Source organism: Mytilus trossulus, chromosome 8 (genome assembly GCF_036588685.1).
Source record: "Mytilus trossulus isolate FHL-02 chromosome 8, PNRI_Mtr1.1.1.hap1, whole genome shotgun sequence".
NCBI classification, from domain to species: Eukaryota; Metazoa; Mollusca; class Bivalvia; order Mytilida; family Mytilidae; genus Mytilus; species Mytilus trossulus.
In genome coordinates this window covers 4,060,502-4,083,776 of record NC_086380.1, presented here as the reverse complement: position 1 = coordinate 4,083,776, position 23,275 = coordinate 4,060,502, and the positions used below count along the sequence as shown (strand labels likewise).

At 31.0% G+C, this 23,275-nt stretch overlaps 2 protein-coding genes across 3 annotated transcripts in view; one reads left to right on the top strand and one right to left on the bottom strand.

Moving 5' to 3' along the window:
* Positions 1-23,275, bottom strand: part of LOC134728147 (uncharacterized) — a 34,304-nt gene that overhangs the window by 4,951 nt on the left and 6,078 nt on the right. For both annotated transcript variants that reach the window (XM_063592614.1, XM_063592615.1), the window contains exons 3-9: positions 9,777-9,984; positions 7,345-7,457; positions 4,576-4,707; positions 3,886-4,065; positions 3,358-3,428; positions 1,909-2,007; positions 1,556-1,629 (exon numbers count right to left, since the gene is read on the bottom strand). In XM_063592614.1, the coding sequence (XP_063448684.1) occupies positions 1,556-1,629; positions 1,909-2,007; positions 3,358-3,428; positions 3,886-4,065; positions 4,576-4,707; positions 7,345-7,457; positions 9,777-9,984 (877 nt within the window). The remainder of the gene's footprint in view (positions 1-1,555; positions 1,630-1,908; positions 2,008-3,357; positions 3,429-3,885; positions 4,066-4,575; positions 4,708-7,344; positions 7,458-9,776; positions 9,985-23,275) is intronic.
* LOC134681591 (uncharacterized) lies at positions 16,268-19,431 on the top strand. Its single transcript, XM_063541240.1, has 3 exons — positions 16,268-16,877; positions 18,231-18,339; positions 18,857-19,431. Exons 1-3 carry the CDS (start codon positions 16,571-16,573, stop codon positions 19,173-19,175), a joined length of 735 nt encoding a protein of 244 aa, XP_063397310.1. The 5' UTR covers positions 16,268-16,570; the 3' UTR covers positions 19,176-19,431.

The following is a 23,275-nucleotide window of genomic DNA, read 5'->3' as shown; positions in this document are numbered from 1 at the left end:
TACAAGTTTAATAGGCAGTCAAGTGGTGATCTCTTTTATCAGTATGTATTGTCTAGCTGAGAAAGTGTAAGATTTTAGCTTCTTGAACATTTGTTGAGGCTTTATCTTAATTTTTTCACAGTTGCTCCAAAATAAAAGCCAATTTAGACAGATTACATTTCTTTAGATTGATGAGTTATTTCCCTTGTCACAATGTTTAAAATATGTATGGCATATATATTACTAAGCAGGGGTTTCTAATAAAACAGTTTTACTGGGCTTTTGTCTGTTATTAAATATGATTTTACAGGAAACAAATAACTGAAGTATTTCAATATCTTGCACACGGGCATAGAAAGAGTAAATATTAATGAGACAGCAACATAACTACACAACCTTAAAAAATAGACATACTGTGGATTCATTTTTATTAGTAGAATGCCAATTTTCGTGGATTTCTAGCCTACCTGAACTACCAGGGATGATTCTACTATATAGTTTAGGGCTGATTATCGGCCCTCAATTCCTCCAACGGCCCCAAAAAATTGTGTGAAAATAAAATCCAAATTCAGAAGGGAAAAAAAATCGATTTTTCCGGAAATGTTTCCATCATCGATTTAGGCAATTACAATTGTGGTTATCTGAGATGGTTCTCAATACCTTTGTTCTCGTATATATGCTTTTACTAGATCAAATACTCCCAAAGCATTTTCTTCAATTTCAATTTGATCTCGTAAAAGCATATCGATGATAGATGCTTTTTGTTAAAATGGGTCATGTAAAAGCAGACCTTGGCAGGGAGTAAAACTTATAAATTTTGATCAATTTGTTGGGCGCCGATCTCATAAAAGCAGATCGTCCAAAAGAATATAATATGTTTATAAAAAATATAACTCAATATTTCTGCCTGGCTCTCAAATCAAAAGTCCGACTGTCTGAGCATTTTAAAAATACATGTTGATAGATCATTCATGATGAAATAGGATATCCACACATTATGAAACAGGTTAAGCTTGATACAATTTCCGTTCTTACAGTTCAATAATATAATTTCATCATAGATTTTATGCGGGGAAAAAATCCCAATTGGATAAAAATTCCCAATTTTGAAGGTCAAGGGACCCATTTGAAAACAACTGGAATCATCCCCGACTACTTTAAGTATTCAATTAAATACCAATTTTTAATATGCAGGCATTGACAAAACCATGAAATCAAATATCCATCAAAAGGAAGTTTTCTTCAAACAACAAAATTTGGTACCCACAGAATTAAATGAATCCACAGTATTAAGATTGAATAAAATGCTGTATAAAACAGTTTAAGATTATACTTTTAATATCGAGAACATCATTATCTGCAGGTTAAAAAAAATATTCTTTGCATGGATACTTGCTTTAACCAATCTTTTATCCAAGGATTGCCGTCTGTATTGTAAAGTGTAATAAAATTCTCTCCCGTAATAAATAAATAGATCCTGAATGCAGCCAAAATAAAACTCTTGACAAAAGAAAGTCACCACAAGGTAAATAGCCTGGAAACCATTTACTATATTCATCACTTTATATCTACTCACCTTGTACTACTCTAAATACTGGTGTAATTTGTAATAGCATAGTATCCTCTCCTCCAAATCTGTGAGTACCTTCCCTGTTCACATAAAAAAAATTTTTTTACTGGACTCTACAGGAAATTATCGCCTTAATAGTACACTATATTTCTGTGTTTATTGTTTGTTTTCATGGTAAATGGTTTTCATTTTTTTTTCATTTCTTTAATCTTTCTTTCATTCTCAACAAATTTTGAAGTAAAAATCTTGACTCGAAAATTTTATTGTGATTCTACAAGTTAATCAAACGTTATCTTACTGTATTGGATGTTAATTCTAAACTACTTAAAATAAAAATATGTTTTTTTTACACTTCTTACCGCCATCCTGTATCCTGTGCTATACAGTATATATTTCTGCCTTCAAATGACAACAATGTTATGGTGGGACCGTGATATGATATAACGTGATTTGTAAACCTGTTAAAAGAACATGTAATTAGTTCCAAGGTATTTCAAACAAAAAATGCAGTTAAAGAATCTATATTTAAGAATTGAATGCTTCTTTTTGTAACTTCATTGGGACGAAAAAGCGTAGACCGAAGTACATTTTGTATGAAGCACGGAAGCACTTCAGTCTTCATTCTAAAAACTGTGGGCAAAAAGAAGCCTTCAATACTTATAATTACATTTTTTAGTTATGATCATGAAAACACAAATTTTATAATTGATTTATTTAATATACCTGTGCACTTTATTGTGGGACCACATGTTCTCATGATTGAACAGTTTTATTGAGTAATGCAATTGCTTAAGGAGTAACATGTGATGTACAGTAGGCCAATCAGAATAAAATTGAGAATGGAAATGGGGAATGTGTCAAAGAGACAACAACCCGACCAAATAAAAAAACAACAGCAGAAGGTCACCAACAGGTCTTCAATGAAGCGAGAAATTCCCGCACCCGGAGGCGTCCTTCAGCTGGCCCCATAACAAATATATACTAGTTCAGTGATAATGAACGCCATACTTATATCCAAATTGTACACAAGAAACTAAAATTAAAATAATACAAGACTAACAAAGGCCAGAGGCTCCTGACTTGGAACAGGCGCAAAAATGCGGCGGGGTTAAACATGTTTGTGAGATCTCAACCCTTCCCCTATACCTCTAACCAATGTAGAAAAGTAAACGCATAACATCTAATGTTATTATATACATGTACCAATTGTTCTTTTTTTATTATCAGATACAAAAAAAATCATCACAATTAAGTTTTTTACTTCCAGGATTAATTTATCTGTCTTTGAAATCAAGGGACAACCAAAGAGTCATTCAAACATATCTGAACCTAGCTCACAAAAATATCAGTGCAATATGGTTAAATGTTATAACAATAATTTATATGACCAGGCCATAATAAATAATAGGTTTGTTTGCCCAAACGCTACCTACCCAGAAAAAAGCTGCCTATTCAAATTCTTTTATTGCCCTGATTTGAAAAAAAAGAAAATGCCTACCTACCTACCCACTGTCTCAACCTTTCGGTAGGGTTTGGGCAAACCAAAATATTTTTAAGTGTGGCCCCAGGTATTTTCACTTTAAGCTAAAGTGTCTTTTTGAAAAAGAGTGCTCTTAGCCAAATGATTGCTGCTCATTGTTGAAGGACATACAGGGACCTATAGTTGTTAATTTCTGTGTAATTTGGTCTCTTGCTGAGAGTTGTCCCATTGGCAATCATATCACATCTTCTTTTTTTATTTTCATAACATGTTTAACTATATTTGGTCATAAAAGTTAATTTTTACTTTTACCAAACTATTTAATTACCTATTAAGTGAGAGTCCATGTTCACTACTATTATATAAAGAGGTCCAGCTTTGACATCTGCTCAATCTAGCCTGAAACAGAAGTTTGGTTTTTTAGCAAATGGACGACTAATTATATAAACATTTTGAACAATTAGTAATTCTGATTTTTTAGTCAGCATTTGAAAAATGAACAAAAATATTATATTGATATTATTACAATTTTGGTATTTTTCAAGATTTAATTTATTATTTTTTTTAAATCTCAATGTGGCAGGCATTGGGATCACAGCTTGAGAATCAAACCTTTCTTTTCTGGCCTTCATTAACAAAAACAAGAAACCCCCTGCACTTGTTTGCATCTATCAGGAATCTGATGTTCAGTGGTTGTCACTTTTTTTTATATGGGTAAGACCAGCTTGCTGTTAGGTATTCAAAGACCTATAATGTTGTTTTTTTTGTTTTTTTTTCAAATTGTGACTTGGAATGAGAGTTGTCTCATAGGCACTCATACCACAGCTTGCTCTATAAAGATATATCCATTACTTACTATTTTCATTAATAAGTTAAATGATGTCAGTAATGGGTTTTTAAATTCTGACTGTTCTTCTTTCTGATCTATATGTGTATAACTAGCTGGTATAACTGCTGACAATGCCCACACCATTCCCATACTCATACAATGTTTATCCTGCTCAAACTTCTCAAGTTCTGGAACAGGAGCAGTTTCCTGTAAATAAAATATGTACAGACATTAATTTGAAAATGAAGACATGTTAAAGATTTTAATTAACTATCAGTTTGGTTTAGCATTCAAATTAAAAGCAACACAATCTTTTCATTATACTTTATCAGCTCTTTTCATTATAAACCATCGTGTTTACTTTCAATGATGCTTTTCTTTAAACTTTTAAGAAGATGCACTGAACTAGTACACATTTTTGTTTAGGGGCCAGCTGAAACACACCTCTGGGTGCAGGATTTTCTCTGCTGTGTTGTAGACCCATTAGTGACCTTCAGCTGTTTTCTGCTCTTCAATCAGGTTGTTGTCTCTTTTTTGTCACATTCCCCATTTTCATTCTCAATTCAATTTTATTTGTTTATTCTACTCAACAGGAGCAAAAGTCAATTCAATTTGCTTTTGAGATTTAGGTTTTAGTCCTTTCAAATTATAAAATATTGGTATTTCTTTGTACTTTGATTTTGAATGACTCCTTATATTGTCTTACATGTAATTTACCTGTTCTGAAGGCATTTTAGATCCTGTCAGGATAGTATACACCCAATTGTGTACACCACAGTAAATATGAGGTAAGTTGTGATTGGTCCATTTCTTGAAGTCATCATAACATAATTCTTCATGAGGTCCAAACTGAAAAAAATCAACATATAGGTTATAAATGTAACTTTTTATATCAAAACTTTGTAAATATAGATAATTGCTGATGATGAAAGACACCAAAAGTATTATAAGCTACAGGGGGACATACCCATAGACAGGGGGGGTTCGGGGGTTTGGACGAACCCCCCCTTGAAAACTAATAAGCACTGTTAAAGTCGATGTTCTGTTCGAATTGTGACTATTAAAGTCGAGTTTGTGAGTCAAACGAACCCCCCTTCGGAAATTCCTGGCTACGGGCCTGGGGGACTTGATGTCGCTTTTGACAGTCTGGCAAAGCGAACTGGCGAACAGGAAAGCGACTATTGCCCAAGTTTCCTGCTAGTGTGAGTCCTGATAATTTATGTTGTTTCTATAAGATACCTGTTGCCACACAGAATGCACTTCCTTCGAAGTTAATATGAGATAATCTGATTCATTAAAAATGTTCAGATGGCTAAGGGGTAGAATGGGTGTGTTTACAAATGCCTACCCACTATCATTGACCTAGATACTCCAAATTAACTGACCTATTCAAGTATTCACAAACTAATAATTTTTTACACCCTAGGAAACAAAAATACTTAAATCTTATTTTTCAATTTTATAGAAGAGGGACACAAACCAAGTATTGCCCAACTAAAGGGTGTACAAGTGCTTATTATCTTACTTTAATTTAATTTATTGAATTAATAGCAAGCAACTCCCAAAGATCTGTCAAATGAGATGACCATAGTGTATAATTTACAACTTATGTAGAAAATTGTATGATTTGATGGTATTAAAATATGTCTTGGTGTACAAAGCAATAAAAAAAGCATTACATTAGAACATTTAATCTCACCAAATGTTTTGTGCATTCAATTTGGCTGTAAATCTAGGAATTTAAGTATATTTCGTATTAAACATGCATGAAATATTTGCCACTGGACACTAAGCAACCAGTTATCAATATATATTGTGAGTTATGTAAGCTTTAAGTAAGCAAGTTTTTAGGGTCCTATTCAAACAAATACAAGCATCTTACAAAATGTGCTATGTCATTTGCTAATAAATTGGGTTTTTTTTACAAAATTTGAATCTTTTCATAACAAATAAATTGTGTGTTTAGTAAGATAATCAATTATGTAACAATTAACACAGAGTAGTCATGAAAAGTTCACCAACATCAAAGTTCATCAACTAATGTGATGATGATCCTCAATGAACTATTAATAGACTATATGATCATGATGAAATTGTCATGTTTATCTATAATACTTGTAAAGAAAATAATATCATCTGATAGTAACTTGATAAAAAATTTATATCATGCATCTATAATACGTCTAGTTGTAAAGAAAATAACATTATCTGATATTACATGTAACTTGATAAAATTATTCAAATTCTTTTCCTAGCTGTCAATATTGTTTTAAGTGATCAATCATAACATCTCCTACTATACACGTCCCCTGAGGCTACGCAGCCTGTAATATGACTGGATATTAACAAATAAAATAACCATTTATAGTTCCTCTTTCTTTAACAGTATACAAATTAATTTGTAAATAGTTTTTCTTGTATGGTAAATTACCCAAATATAAATAACAGTATTACTGATTGTGTTTAGCCAATAAAATGCCATCCCAAAGGGGTGATAGAGAGTTTTTTCTCTGTTGATTATAATAATAGATATTGCTCTTGTGAGAATAATTACTCCGTCAATACAAGGAATAATAGTCTACAATATCAAGTCTTGAAGATATGAACAGTAGTTTTCAAGCACTAGCAGAAATTTCTGGTCATATTTTACTTTTATTCTCAACTGTGAAAAACTTAATCCTGCTTAATTTGTATTTTGGGGGAAATAAAATTATAGAAATCACATTAAACTTCTTATTAGTTGAATTCTTAATTTGATTTTTTTAGGGATATAAAATTAGAAATCATATTAAACTTTTTATTAGATGAATTCTTAATTAGATTTTTTGGGGAAATGACTACTTGCTAAGTCAGTTTAAACCATAGAATTACATACAATGTGTCATGAAGTGTGCATATATAAACTCTAATCCAGAAGTTCTTACAAAATATTTCTTTCAAGAGAGTTGATAATTACAGAATGCACTTCCTGGGAACATATTTTGTTTGGTTGGGGTTGTGCACTATATTATTTTCCTGCATGTATTAATTTATTATGACTCAAATAGACCAAATTTTGTGTGATTCTCACATTTACCTATTTTAATTTCATGGATGTATAAACTTTAAAAAGTACTTTATAAAATAAGAAGCAAAGTTTCATTGCAGTACATAGATTCAAAATTCAAATCTGAAAAGTAAAAGAATATTCAAATTTGATTTTGGGGCCAAATTAACTTTTTAGTTATACTTCTTTTAGAAAGTCAACATATAATGCATAATATTTATATAACACAAACTACATACAACTTAAATTGCATAGCAGATCCAATTAAATGTTGGTTAGGTCAATCAAATTAAATTGAATCACTTAACCAAATTCAAACAGCTAAGATTTTTTTCAAATAGCCTCTTCAAAAACCAAGGCTGCTGTCAATTAAAGTGGCAAGAAAATAGGTGATCAAAACAGTGCCCAGTACTGTAGCAAGTTCACAATAAGATACCTACCATCCCATGAACAATACTTTCAAATACTTTATCATCGTTAACACTCTTTGTATACTTTATACTGGAGGATCCTAGAGTCAGACAATAAGATACATTCACCATCTGCAAGCCATCTGAAAGGAGTAAAACAAATATGTTTATTCAATTTTGACACCACTTCTGCTAGTATCAAAGCTGCTTTGGCCTAAATTTTAGTTTCAGCAGTCTATATTGATTATGTTTTGGTGTTAAATTGGAATCTTAAGACTATGGCTTTAATATACATGCCGTATGGTGACCTATAGTTGTTAATGTCTGTGTCATTTTGGTCTTTTGTGGATAGTTGTCTCATTGGCAATCATACCACATCTTTCTTTTTTATATGCTATCAATAATAGTCCCTTTAAAAACTGCATCTGCTTTAAAAATCCTTCTTGTCACAAATTCTGCAAAAGTTCCATGTGAACAGTGTCTCAGGCAGAAATCAACCGTATGTCAGTGCTTGTGTACATGTACATCATATGGGTGCAGCTATTTTATTCATGGGATATGTTTTCTTGAGACAGACACATTGTCTTGAAGGAAAAACACAGAATTAACAACAGGATTAAAATGTATGCTTGAGATGTAATGATATTCATTTGCAAGATGTTGATTGCTATCCAATGCAGCTTGTGTATAGCCTACATGATATTGAACCAAAATATTCTAAGCTTAAAAAAGAAAAGTACAAATTGCTGCCTGATATTAATGACACCTCTAAATTGAATGATGAAAGAATCAATCTAATATGCTAATAGGGAAAACATTATATCTTGTCAAAATTAGAATTGCATTAAAAACATAACAACTTTTAGAAATATATTCCAGCTGTTTTGGGTTATTTTAGCAATGAATGAATGTTCACTTCTCCCTCTATTTATGAAAACATTAGTTTCTAATTATTTACAGTTTACTTTTCACTAGTGTTCAGTAAATATCAGTATGTATAATTAATTAATTTCTTGTTTTGTTATTGTAAACATACTTCAACACTACATCTGGTTTATTTCAAGAGTCCAAAGTGAAGAAAGTAAATATTAAACAAGTTTTTATACTGTTCTAAACTTCTTGCATTTCCAAAGCATAAAATTTATAATGACATAGACGAAAACGTTTGATGGAAATTCTTAACATTCAAAGCAGTTTTGAAACCCTGTTAGTAGATTTATCTATTAGTTTATTTAACAAAATAATTGGTGTTTTTTCTTCTTTCTTGGTGGTCATATTCACTTTTTTTTTATTAATATAGTTGTACATGTACTTAAGAGGGTGTCCATGGAAAAACCAGGCAGTGGATGGCACATGACATATTTTGTTTTCAAATTTTTTTCATCTATTTCATATCACAAATTCATTCTTTCTCAAAGTTAAATTTTGTTTTTTTATTTACTACAACAAATAAATACAAAAAAATACATAGAAAGTACTGAAAATTCATTGAAAAGGGGAGATAACTCTTCATTTTGTATAAAATTTTGTTGCGTTGTTAGTGAACTTTAAAATCATTTTCTGAGCCATCCACTATTGATTCAAAAATATCTTTGACATATATATCCTTTGTATGATATAAACATTGCATTGGAACCAAAAATTCAGTGGGAAAAAAATTATGTTGTGCAATCCATATTATAGGATTTGCCTGATATTTACTTGGACAGCCTCTTAATTGTATAGTGTCAATAGATCAAATTTATTTGTCCAGTATATGTTTTGTTTTTGTTAATATTATGTTTATTTAATTGAGTTAAGCCATTTCAATTGATAATTGTAATGTTACACTACTACTTCAGGTTAGGGTAAAGAGTTGGCACCTGTTTAAATGTTAAAACCAACTGCATTTGTTTGCACTTGTTCTTAGAAAGGAACCTGATGTTCAGTGGTTGTCATTTGTTAATGTGGTTTATAAACATTTCTTGTGTATTATATAGATAAGACCGTTGGTTTTCCCATTTGAATTGTTTTACACTAGTCATTTTGGGGCCTTTTATAGCTTGCTGTCAGGTGTGAGCTAAGGCTCCGAATTAAAAACTGTACTTTGACCTATAACCGTTGCTTTCTAGACATTGTATCTTGAATGAAGAGTTGTCACACTGACACTCATACCACATCTTCCTATATCTTTGTTTATCAGGAATCATCAATAAATGTATCATTTCTTTTCTTTTACTTGATACATTTTATCTAGATCTGGATTATTGTTTGTTTCTGATTGAAAAATATAGATCCTGGGTCTATGCTTTACATACAAGGATATGACAATGTTCTATTTTAAAGACATTTTGAGATCTTTAATTTTGTGTTATAATAATACAAAACTTTAAAAAATCTTTAAGCAGAATTTTCTTTGTTGAATATCATTATTACCATATAATAAAGTATAACAGTGAGATCTTATATCTTCATTTTCTTACCTTCTTTATTTAAGTAATCCTTTCCATCACAGAATAATTTGAAATAGTATTTATGTTGAGAAGGTTCATCAAACATTTTAAGCAGTTCTTTCCCTGACTTAACAAACTGTTCCTTAGTAATTCTCTCTCGGTCAGAAGTACCGTGGAAATTACACATCTGTTTGTACAGCAATTTCCCAAAAGTATGAAGGGGTCCATGGAAGGCATTCTGAAAAAAAGAAATTATATACAAAATTAACAGGAATTGATACTGATAGAGGATGGCTACTTAATGTCCAGCGGCAATTATTATGCATATTTAGGACAATGATATACATGTATAACATAAATGTAAAATGAATATTTACCCAGCTTTGTACAAGACTGATAAGCTGAGCCGGATTTTTAACATGCAAGCAAAAAGTTAAACAGTCTGCAGAAAGACGTGTTACTTCTAGACACTTTATTCTGACTCTAAGCTGACCAGTCTTTGCCCATATTCCTTAATGCCACATGTTTGGAAGAGAAGAAGCAAATACAATTTTAAAGTTTTTGACCTGGCAGGGGTTCTAACCCCAACCTCCCACTATCAAGGCGAACAAGTTACAACAAGACCACAGAGGCTGTAATTATCATGTGCTCAGTGAATAAATCAAAATGAACAAGTATGGCAAAGTTAATATAAGTGTGGTAACATTCCTATTAAATGCACTTATTTTCCAAAAAATATGGCTTGTTTTTAAAAAAAAAAAATGTTGTGCATGCCCTTTTTTTTATAAAGCTACACATATTTCATGTTAAGTAAGAAATATATTAAAGATAATTTGAGTCCAATAAGCAAAAACATTCACAGAGCTCTTTTAAAATATTTTGTTTTGCTCAAACTTTTACAGTTACTCAATATGCAGCTTTTTAGATTATTCCTACAAGAAATACATTTTATTTTTTAAAAAACATATTATTAAAGTTATTGTGCTCAGTTGTGGATCCCGAATTTTTCATAAGTGGGACTAAACTGACCGCCTTAAAGAGGGGGCCCACTCCAGTCATGCTTCAGTGATTCCCTATATAAGCAACCAAACTTTTTTTCCCAAAAAGGAGGGCCCAGGCCCCCCCCCCCCCCCCCCCCCTAAATCCACCTCTGGTGCTTATACTTTAGTTTCATCATCGCACAATATACACTATAAATTCAATCATTTCCTATTTACATTTGTATCATGTTAATCACGTTTATCAGTGTATTGCTTCATTACAAGCAAAGATGTGCTATATTCTTAATCAGCAAAGAATGCCGCCAAAATTGTTACTTCAATGGCACTCGTAAAGTTTATAGTTTATACCCTTATTCAAAGGCTTAAGGGGGCTCGCGGGTCTATATCATTTTTTAGCTCACCTGGCCCGAAGGGCCAAGTGAGCTTTTCCCATCACTTTGCGTCCGGCGTCCGGCGTCCGTCGTCCGTCGTCCGTCGTCTGTCGTCCGTCATCCGTCGTCGTTAACTTTTACAAAAATCTTCTCCTCTGAAACTACTGCGCCAAATTGAACCAAACTTGGCCACAATCATCATTGGGGTATCTAGTTTAAAAAATGTGTGGCGTGACCCGGTCAATCAACCAAGATGGCCGCCACGGCTAAAAATAGAACATAGGGGTAAAATGCAGTTTTTGGCTTATAACTCAAAAACCAAAGCATTTAGAGGAAATCTGACAAGGGGTAAAAATGTTTATCAGGTCAAGATCTATCTGCCCTGATATTTTCAGATGAATCGGTCAACCCATTGTTGGGTTGCTGCCCCTGAATTGGTAATTTTGTGGAAATTTTGCAGTTTTTGGTTATTATCTTGAATATTATTATAGATAGAGATAAACTGTAAACACCAATAATGTTTAGCAAAGTAGGATTTACAAATAAGTCAACATGACCAAAATTGTCAGTTGACCCGTTTAGGAGTTATTGCCCTTTATAGTCAATTTTTAACCATTTTTCGTAAATCTTAGTTATCTTTTACAAAAATCTTCTCCTCTGAAACTACTGGGCCAAATTAATCCAGACTTGGCCACAATCATCATTAGGGTATCTAGTTTTAAAAATGTGTGGCGTGACCCGGTCAACCAATCAAGATGGCCGCCACGGCTAAAAATAGAACATAGGGGTAAAATGCAGTTTTTGGCTTATAACTCAAAAACCAAAGCATTTAGAGGAAATCTGACATGGGGTAAAAATGTTTATCAGGTCAAGATCTATCTGCCCTGAAATTTTCAGATGAATCGGTCAACCCATTGTTGGGTTGCTGCCCCTGAATTGGTAATTTTGTGGAAATTTTGCAGTTTTTGGTTATTATCTTGAATATTATTATAGATAGAGATAAACTGTAAACAGCAATAATGTTTAGCAAAGTAGGATTTACAAATAAGTCAACATGACCGAAATGGTCAGTTGACCCGTTTAGGAGTTATTGCCCTTTATAGTCAATTTTTAACCATTTTTCGTAAATCTTAGTTATCTTTTACAAAAATCTTCTCCTCTGAAACTACTGGGCCAAATTAATCCAGACTTGGCAATAATCATCTTTGGGGTATCTAGTTTTAAAAATGTGTCCGGTGACCCGACTATCAAATCAAGATGGCTGCCACAGCTAAAAATAGAACATAGGGGTTAAATGCAGTTTTTGACTTATAACTCAAAAACCAAAGCATTTAGAGCAAATCCAACATGGGGTTAATTTATTAATCAGATCAAGATCTATCTGCCCTATAATTTTCAGATGAATCTGACAACCCATTGTTGGGTTGCTGCCCCTGAATCAGTAATTTTAAGGAAATTTTGCTGTTTTTGGTTATTATCTTAAATTTTATTATAGATAGAGATAAACTGTAAACAGCAATTATGTTCAGCAAAGTAAGATTTACAAATAAGTCAACATGACCGAAATGGTCAATTGACCCCCTAAGGAGTTATTGTCCTTTATAGTAAATTTTTAACAATTTTCATAAAATTTGTAAATTTGTATTAACATTTTCCACTGAAACTACTGGGCCAAGTTCATTATAGATAGAGTTAATGTAAGCAGCAAGACTAGTAAAGTAAGATTTACAAACACATCACCATCACCAAAACACAATTTTGTCATGAATCCATCTGCTTCCTTTGTTTAATATTCATAGACCAAGGTGAGCGACACAGGCTCTTTGGAGCCTCTAGTTTTATTTAATATAGGATTTCTCTATATTTTTCTATAAATTAACTGTATCTTATACCTTATGGAAAAATGAATTAAAAAAATTGGGTCACCGTGCATTTACGCTCAAAAACTGCCTTCGATAAAAGCAAACATTTTTGTTAATGTCCTTTTTTTCTGTTGAACTAATAGGAGAAATATTGGTAATATCGAAATTAAAAAAGAACTAAATTACAGAAATTGGTTAAATTTTACAATTATTCAGTTTATGTACAACCTTTTCGAAAACAACACTAAAAAATATAGGTCACCGATGAGTTAAAAAAGATATTTCATTTTTTAGCCAAAAAAATGGCATTTTTGCACCAAAGGGAGATAATTTGGAGCTTTTTCAATGATATCTAAATTTTAAAAGTCACCTGGTACCAACATGTATTGATTTTTTTGAAAAATTCTTGTACCATAAGATAAAGTAACAACTACTAAAGGTAATTAATAAAATTTGTAAAGAAAAATGAATGTTTGATTTTTTTCTGAAAATTTTATACCCACGAGCCTCCTTAAGCCATGAAAAATAAAAATCTTTTTTTCTTTAAATTTCATTATTCATATGTTATATATATAGTTAGTCAATTATGATATCTGTTTTCCTATGAACATTAACTTTTCATATAATTATACAGATAAATGATGCACCCATCTGGGACTTAATATAAATCTGTTTTCTATTCAAGCATTTAATCCAGTTGTGAATAATGGATTCAAGTTTTGCATGAATTGAGTCCAAGCTGAATATTGTTTTAACAGATGTTTTTTTTTGTGTTTTTTTTTATCATATCATTAAATTAGAGAAATATAGATCCCACTTTCAAATTAATAAAATTATATCATAATTGTAATAAACTGTATTTCTTTAATTTCTAATATTTCTGTTATGAGAATGGAATGATATAACTACTATAGTATATAAATCATATAACAATAAAACTTGTATAAATTACAATAACACTGAAACTGACATTTTTTATGGCAATCTGTTGCAGAAATATAAATTTGCTATAATAATACAAAAAAGTTCAGCTGTTGTTTACAAAAATAAGATATAGAATGATTGCCTCATAAAGAACTATATCTCCCAGGGACTAGCTGACCAGGATATTTAATATCTACAGGTCAAAAACTACCTTCAACATTGAGCAAATCCAATGCTGTAAAGAAAACAATAAATGTCCCTGACACTGGACAAATTGTGGAATAATTCAATGGAAAAACGGTTGAATGGCCATATACATAGTGATCAAATATATAACAAATAAAAATCTGTCTTGAACAAATAAAAACATATGTATTTCAGTAGCATGCAATCCAAAGGTTGTTGTAATTGATTGGCCATGAAAAAGGTATGAAAAAGCGAAGGTCAATTCCAAGTTAAGCTTAATACCCATGAAAAATAATGTTTTGGTTAAATACAAAAAATTTGTCACCCTTCAAACTCTTAGAATTATTATGTTTACACTCTGAGCTAATTCTGACAGTTCAGAAATCTTTTTTTTTTTTAAAGTGTAGTCATTTTCTACCAATTATCTGTCCAAAATTATAACATTATATTGATATCTATATATCTATTGAAAATCACTTTCAACTTCTTGTGATCAAATATTAAATATCTGCTGAACTTTTAAATTGACAAAGAGTACGTCAATAACAGATTAACCTTTGATTTATAAGATTTTAATTAAATTATTCGCCCATTTCATAGCATGTTTGTACCAACGTCAATCTTAATAAATAAATTGAAACTAGATCACTCCGACTAGTTTTGATTTTAGACTTATTAGTCCACTTGTTGACTTCAGTAAAAGGAGAAATATGGTCCAGGGTCCTTGGATAGTAATTGAAGGTTTTGACCACCAAAATTTTGCAAAGGACCAATACAATTTTGGAATTTTGCAATTAAAAATATATTTATTGAGGACCAGCAGAATTTCTTTAAAGACTACTACACTACAGAAAAAAAATTTGAGAACTCTAGTCATCTGGACTTCTGAGGTCCAGCTATACAACCTGTCCTGAGTGGGCCTCTAATTAGAGGGATGTATAAATTTGCTGTCATGTCCTATAGAAATGGTATAGTTAATTTAGATACCCAGTGATTCCAGAGTCCAACAAAGGTTTATTGATATCTGTGAAAAATCACTTTCTCTTACCTACTGACCCTTTTAATGACACAAAGAGTGTATGGACATTATGTGTAATAATGTATATATGTATAAGTATTTGTTTAACATGAGGTTGATGAGCTATGAAACTGAAAATGCATTATACAAAGTATAGCATTTTCATATGAAGCTTGATAAATCATTATCAGGAATCACTTATTGGCAGTTCAAGGGAGAAATACATTTTTACCACATGTCAGATTTGCTCTAATTGCTTTGGTTTTGAGATATATGCCAAAAACTGTACTTTACCAATTTCTGTTCTATTTTTAGGTATGAAAGCTATGTTTTTTATGAAAATAAAACACAAAAACTTTATTCTAGAAGTCCTAAGGTATTCATCATCATCATCATTCAGCTTAAGTTTGGTGGGAATTGGTTCAATAGTTTTTAATAAAAGGGTAGATGTTTGAAATATTTTACACTGGACAGATCAGGTGACAACAACCCGGACAAGGGACACCAAAGTTCTTTAAAAAGGTGAGCAGAAAACTGGGTTCAAACCAATCCAATATGACATCACTACGGGTACCCCCATATTTACTAACCTAACACAATGGGGTATTGTTATGTCTTCCTCAAAAGTTTTGAAAATATAAAACAATAAGGAAGAGATCTAGATTGAGCTGGCAGTATATAAACTTAATATTCCTCACAAGTAAACATATATGTGAATAAATTTATATAATCAGAGACAGCATCCAACTCACAATAATAATGTAGTGACCATGGAGACCAATTTTTGACCAGCTGACAACATAAAAATGATGCATGATTGTAGTTCAATCACTAGACACTCAACGGTCATTGAAAGCTCTATTTTGGCAAATTTTAGAAAATATTTTGAAATATTATTCTGATTGCTTTAAAATAAAACATAATCAGAGTCTATTTGAATAAAGGATTGAAAGCATAACATGAACTGCTTATGTATAAAAGCTTAAGGCATAGACATCTAAGCTAAAGAAATAAAATAAATATTCTATTAATAAATTCACTTAAGCTTTTATTGAGTCTCTGTGTTTTGATCCATGGTATTTGTCCTTGAAGTTCAAGGCTTTGGGTGGGTCAAGGCATATTTATTAACCCAGGTGAACAAAGTAAAGCTCTTTGTCTGTTATCTCAAACTGACCATTGAGTTCAAACATGAACATGTTTAAATAACCACATGACAATCTTCATTGTTTATAAATAAAACTGTGGTCACTGAAAGGGAAATGGTTGGAGATATCATTTGAAATTAATTCTGTTTATGTTTGAGCAAATAACATTTCTATAGAAGATCTATCTTAAACCCATACGACGGAAATGGACAGCAGTGCCGTTTTATGTGCTTTACTTGAACAATTGATAAAAAAAATATGGATTTACACCATGTGTTAATTAAAAGAAAACATTTCAATATAACAGACACACAAACATGAATGAACTTCTTACAAACTTGAAGCCAAAATCAAAATTGAATGACAAGACAGACTTGTACTGGACACTTAATGGTAAAGGATCTTCAATACCAGAAATCTCTAGAATAAAGTATTACGTAAAACTGATACTGCTTGGAGATTCTACTGTAGGAAAATCTTCTTTACTCAGATCCTACTGTAAATGTTCTTTGTGTTCTCAAGACTTAGTACTACAGAAAAGACTTACTGCAATCCAACGGTGCCACAATAAACAAATACAACTACATGACAGTCATGTTCAACTGAGGATTTTTGACACAGCAGGTAAATAAAATTAATATTAATTTCAGGATTTTATAGAAATAATATTTGGAGACACCAGTGAGACAACTCTCCATCCAGGTCACAATTTGTAAAAGTAAACCATTATATCTCAAATTTTATAGTCAATGAAAATATGGACTTTTCATAGGTTCTCAATTTGAATATAGAAATAAGAAGATATGGTGGGATTGCCAATGAGACAATATGCAACTCTACAACTATGTGTTACCTATATTTTTTTTAATATTTGAAAAGTTTCTAAAAGAATACATGGAATATGAAATCTGTGTACAATTTATGAATAAAAGGAAAGGTGGAGGGTGCATATCAAATTGTGACGTCAACCCATCAACACAAATAACCAAAATACATCTAAAGGTCATACTAATGTAGCTTTTCTTGTTGGGTTGAAGACCCAAGGCTCACAGTGGCCCTTGGTTGTTCTCTCCTCTTCAGTCTGGTTGTTGTCTCTTTAATGTACATGTATTCCACATTTCTTCATTGTATGTAATATTTTGAAATTTTCAGCTTTTATTACATTCAAATTGCCCAGTGTCTTCAAAGTTGTGAATTACTTAAATATAGAGACTATCTAAAGTGACCTGCCATCAACAAAACTCTCAAAATTACAAAAATATGTATTCTATCATTATTGTTCATGAAATTTAAAGTAGTATATTTATATAAACATTCAAATTTTCAGTACACTGTAACCAATTTTGATAAAACTGACATTCTAACTAAACAAAATTTCAATACAATCTTATCAACTGACCAACTACATAATCTATTAAGAAATATGTACCCATTGATATGTAAGACACAGTGAAGATATCACGTTTTACTTCCAGTTTATTTACACTGGAATTTAAAGTACCGATTCAGTAGTAGAAATTGGGACATTTATATAATATAATGCCATAATCTGATTAAATTTACCTTCTCACATGAAAATTTAAAGGTCTGATTTAAATATTGCAAGGTTCTTTTTAATCAATTCCACTTGACCATGGTTTCGAAAGGCAGTGTTTTTTGGCCAGAACCCCATGTCAAATACCTTCAGACTATTTTACCACATTTAGTTACAATCATATAAACCTAGAAGGCTTTTAAACCAGATCAGATAAAAGATGTTCTATTAGTATTGATCAATAATAAAAAAAAAAAAAAAAAGATGTGATATGAATGCAACTGAAACAACTCTTCACAAGAGACAAAATGACACAGACTGTGACAGTCTATTTATTATTTTGGCAAACATACCATATATCTTCTTTTTAATATTTTGTATAAAGAACTAGAGTTATGTGAAAAATAAATGACAATATATGAAATAGTGTTTTCAATCCTCAGGAGAAGAAAGATACAGAAGTATAACACCATCCTATTACAGAGGAGCTCATGGTTGTCTATTGATGTTTGATGTCACTAAAACCCATACCTTTGAACATATACCCTTGTGGTAAGTTTAGAAAAAAAAGAGTTCTTTATATAGTCTTTAAAGAATTTGCTTTAGATTCGTATAACAGGCACAAAGGCACTTAGGGAGGGAGGGCTCACTAGGTAGGATCACTGACTATATCATTTATTAAGGTGAAATATGCAAAAAACAGAAAAATTGGGGTATAGGTCTATGAGACAGCTACATTATTACACAATAAACAAGAAAATACATGTAGTTAAATGTCAACAAGTGTGTTGCTGATGTTGATGTTTGTAACTGGAATTAATCATATAATTTAAAAATATCTAAATCTTCTTCAGGTAACATTAGAACAATTTGATTAATTTCTTAATTTGATATCTAATCATCAATCAAAATACGAACAAAAACAAAACAAAACAAAACAAATTCTGTTTAAAAATGAGACAAAAAGATTACTTAGATTAATTTTTTTTTAATACTAATTAAATTTATTTCAATTTTGCATTGTAACTTATTCCAGGTCAAGTTATTTAAGATTTTCAATATTTTGTAGGTTTCAAGATCTACAACAGTATGCTCTTCATCCAGAAAACTTAGTGATAATTCTTGTTGGCACAAAATGCCATGACAATGAGAAAAGGGAGGTAACCAGAGAAAAGGCTGAAGCACTTGCCGAGCATCTTGATATTATGTATATTGAAATAAGTTCTGAAAAGGAGATAAATATCTCAGAAGTTTTTGAAAAACTGACAGCAAAAATAATAGAAACATTCAGAAAAGACCCAAAGGTGTACTCAACTGCTGATATCACTTGCCTCATTGGAAAACAAGACAGAAGAAATGCTCAAGAAAAAGACAAATGCTCTTGCTAATTTTTAACTTTGAATCAAGAATTTTTTGATTTTTTTCTATCATTGCAAAAATTGTGACAGGAAAGATTTCGCAAAAATTAGAAATTGAATTTCAAATTTTGAAAACATTATTCAAATTAGGCATTTCCTCCAGATTGTTATATACATTTGTAATTGTCCATTAACAATACATAGTAATAATTGCTGAATCTAAATAAAGTCGAAGGGCATTGAAGTATGATATAGCAATTTTACCTGACCATATTGGGAAGTAGGTATTTAGTCGGATCTTAACACGTACGTGTGATTTGTTTAAACCGGTTTTCAATAAAAATATACGAAGAAATGTCAAAATGATTAGGACTTAATTAAATCCGTATTTCGGTAAGATTGTGCAAGCATACGATTTTTATTGCGTCTTACACTTTGAGAAGCGAATAATCTGTAACTACTTTATTCAAATATTCTGTAAAAACCTTAATTTTGAGCTTTGAAAGTCAAGTGGCTAGAGAATTTTTCCTGAGGAAGTTTTAAAAAAGTGCAAAAAAATATTTTTACAGTGGGTTAGCTTTCATTAGTCTTCACTATCTATAGATTAACAACTTTTGGTTATATTTATAAATCAGAATCATCATTGAAGGTGGAGCGTGATTGCGCAGTTAATTAATTATATGGATGTGCCATTTGTATGATGAGTTACATTCCGTGGTATTATGTGCCAATTCGAAAAAGTTATACGAGAATTGTCTCCCCTTAACAGGTTCAATTTTTTATAATTATGTTTAGGTTTCTGATATATTTTCGAATAATTACAAAATGAATCAATGCAATATATTTCAGTTTTTGTTATTGATGTATCAAAACAATTGATGTACGAATATAATTTCATAAATTTGAAACGTTTAAAAATTTTACATACCAATATAAAGAACTTTTTATCATTATTGAAATAGACTATGAATGAAATTTGCATAACTTTACCTCCCTTCATGATAGATTGATTGGGAAATGAGCCGAGTTATCTATTTGTGATCACAGAGAGGGACTAGCAAGCAAATTTCGATTGCAGCTAATTCATTGTTAAAACAATGTTCCACTATAAACGAATGTTATTTTATACAAATATAAGGACTTAGTTAGCTAAATCTACAAATTTTATTTGAAATTATGAATTTTTATTGCAATAGATTAATATGCTATATGATAGCTCATTCCACACATGGAATTCTAGTTCTGTAATAGTAGATTGTGAACTTTCAAGTTAAAACATTTAGTTATATGCACATTAATTACCTCACATGTTTTGGTTAAGACTTTAAAATTCAAGCTAATTTTTGAATGGTAAAAGATAATTAATACGCCCCAGAAAATTGGAAAATGCCTCAATAGTAATAGGGAAATGAGAAATTGTAAATATATGTCCAGAGATGGTGTTTTTGTTGTAAAATTCAATGTGCCATAGTATGATAGTTTAGTAGAAAATGTGATAGTATTAATGAAATAGTCACATATTGTTATTGAACACATGGTCATGATTGTTTTATAAACATATTAATATGTTTAAAATAAAAAGACAAAATTGAATGATGCTGAAAAACATTAAAATCTCAAGCTGGGTATCTGTTTGCAAATGTTTTTTTATAAATATTATGCTAAGTTTTTCAGTGAGCATACTTTACCATGTTTACATAAATGTTTTAATAATGTTAAATCTATACTTATGTTAGAATACTGTACTTTCAAAATATTTAAATACATTAAACATGTTAAATACTTGAGAAATTGAATAAATTAGTTTCTCCTAACATATTATTTCTTGAAAGTATGTCTAACATTGTGATAAATACAACTTGTCCCTGTTACCATTATTTTAATTATGTACAAACATAACATTGATTTGATTGTTAATAATGATGAATTTCATCATGTATGAACACAAAGGAAGATGTGGTATGATTGCCAATGAAACAACTCTTCACAAGAGACTATATGACACAGTTATTTTGAAACAGCTTACTTTTCTATCAGATATTGTAAACAAGGGACAGTCTCAATATTATAAACAAAACTTATGAACTCTTATCATGGTACAGTTCAATTATGAATTATCTATAATGTCACTGATTCCCCTTGATATGGTCCAACCTTCAGTACACCAAACATGTATAAATAGTATCTGAGAAATAGACCTAATAAAAAAAACTTAACATTAACCACTGAATCATGAAAATGGGGTCAAGGTCAAGGTCAAGGTCAGAGGAATCCTGCCAAACTGTCAGACATGTACATCCTAAAATTAATATACCAAATATAGTTGACCTGTTGCTTATTGTAATTTTGAGAATTCACAGGACCTAACCATTAACGCTTACCATTGATTACTGAGTTATTAAATAAGGTCAAGGTCAGGTTAAGTCTTTCTCTGACAGACACGATTCTCATTGCAATTAGTTGCTAAATGATTACTAATAATAACTAAAATATTCAGGTCAAGCACAACAAACATAGGCCAAACGCAACTTCAAACATAAGGCATCTGTATACATGAAATGAAACATCCAGGCCTTCTTCCTTCTGAAATATAAATCTTTATAAAAATGCTGGTAGTTTATGCAGTCACAACCGCTACATGAGCATCACTATGTTCAACATTTCGCTATGAATATGTCGATAAAAAAAACAAGAATTTACAAAACAACTAGAACATTGTAGAACCAACTCAGACTGCCACTTGCATGCAAGACTAAAACTCTGACACATGAGTTGAAGTCAAAATATATTTAATGAAGAGTAATTGTCTTCTATAGGTTCGAAATGTACCATACAAATGGTTGAAAGACTGACATAAAACCTTAGGACAATCCAGTCAAATCAATTTCAGTGGAACTTTTTTTCCTATATTATGAAGACTCCCATTCATGATGTCTGAGTGGACAATAACCTATTATAATACAATATAAGGCCAATTACTTTTTGGTCCAACAAAAATGAAGTTCACTAACCGCATTGAATCAGTGAGAATTTGAAAGTTTGTCTGAATGTCAGAGAGCCATTAGATGTGTCAAGATGACAGCATGAAATTCCAATTTTATAGATGAAATAGCAAACTTGGGAGGAATGAACTGAAGTGAAAAACTCCAAGACGGAAATATCTCTGGTATTGTGAGATATTAGGTAATAGTGACTTAACTGCAGCTAAAGGGCATATTTGTATGTTAACATTTTACAGCATCTTAATCGATGATTTATCGTTTCTACTCAATAATGATTAGACAAACGTACTAATCCTTTGATCCTCTTATAAGATGGACTTTAGAAAAGAAATGTTAACTGTCTGTATGTTTAACTTATTGGGTTAATCCTATAACCACAACATTCACTTTAAACCACATAAGCCAACATAACATTTTATTGAGTAATAAATTATGAATGAAATGAATAAAATTGCCAAAACTGATTCTTTTTCGATAAAATCTGTTATTAATTTGTAATGTAAATCGTATGATATAATCTTTTTCCTTTTACTCCTCAATAAAATATCCACAATTCTTATATTAAGAATTTATATCATGTCTCCTACATGTATACACTGAACATAAATGCATCCTCTAACCAATTACATTTTGAAGAAACGAATAAATTTATTGTAAATTCATAAACCTTTTCGGAGGTACTTTTACATGTAATACAAATAAAATCATGTAGAAATGAACTGAAGTTATACATAATTTTAAATTACTAAGCCATAGATCCTGCAGTTTCACAGTAATCACATCATATTGCTTCCTATTATGTAAAGTAAATGATACGGTAATGATGTGGTATTTCCCCAAAATTAATCACTACATGATCTTGGTAGGTGTACAAATGTATTTGAGATCATTATTGGCAAATTTAAAAGTGTAGAGAATAAATAAGTAAGGTAGCAATGTCATTCTTTTCAATTATGTTACACAACAGTGTACAGCTGTTTGAAATGCAATTTTAATTCATAAGTTTGCAACATATTGTGCTAACATCATGAACATCAGGTTAGGTTAACACAAATAGAACAACCCTTTTTGTTCATGTTGTAACGCACGTACGCAATATAAGGGATTATTTATCCAATACTGCTAGGA

What these genes read in the sequence shown, in the direction of transcription:
- LOC134681591 (XM_063541240.1), top strand. Translation starts at nt 16,571, where the DNA reads ATGAATGAACTTCTTACAAACTTGAAGCCAAAATCAAAATTGAATGAC. An exon ending in GAGGATTTTTGACACAGCAG is followed by an intron (nt 16,878 to 18,230) that starts GTAAATAAAATT and finishes TTCAATCCTCAG; the next exon opens with GAGAAGAAAGATACAGAAGT. An exon ending in TTTGAACATATACCCTTGTG is followed by an intron (nt 18,340 to 18,856) that starts GTAAGTTTAGAA and finishes AATATTTTGTAG; the next exon opens with GTTTCAAGATCTACAACAGT.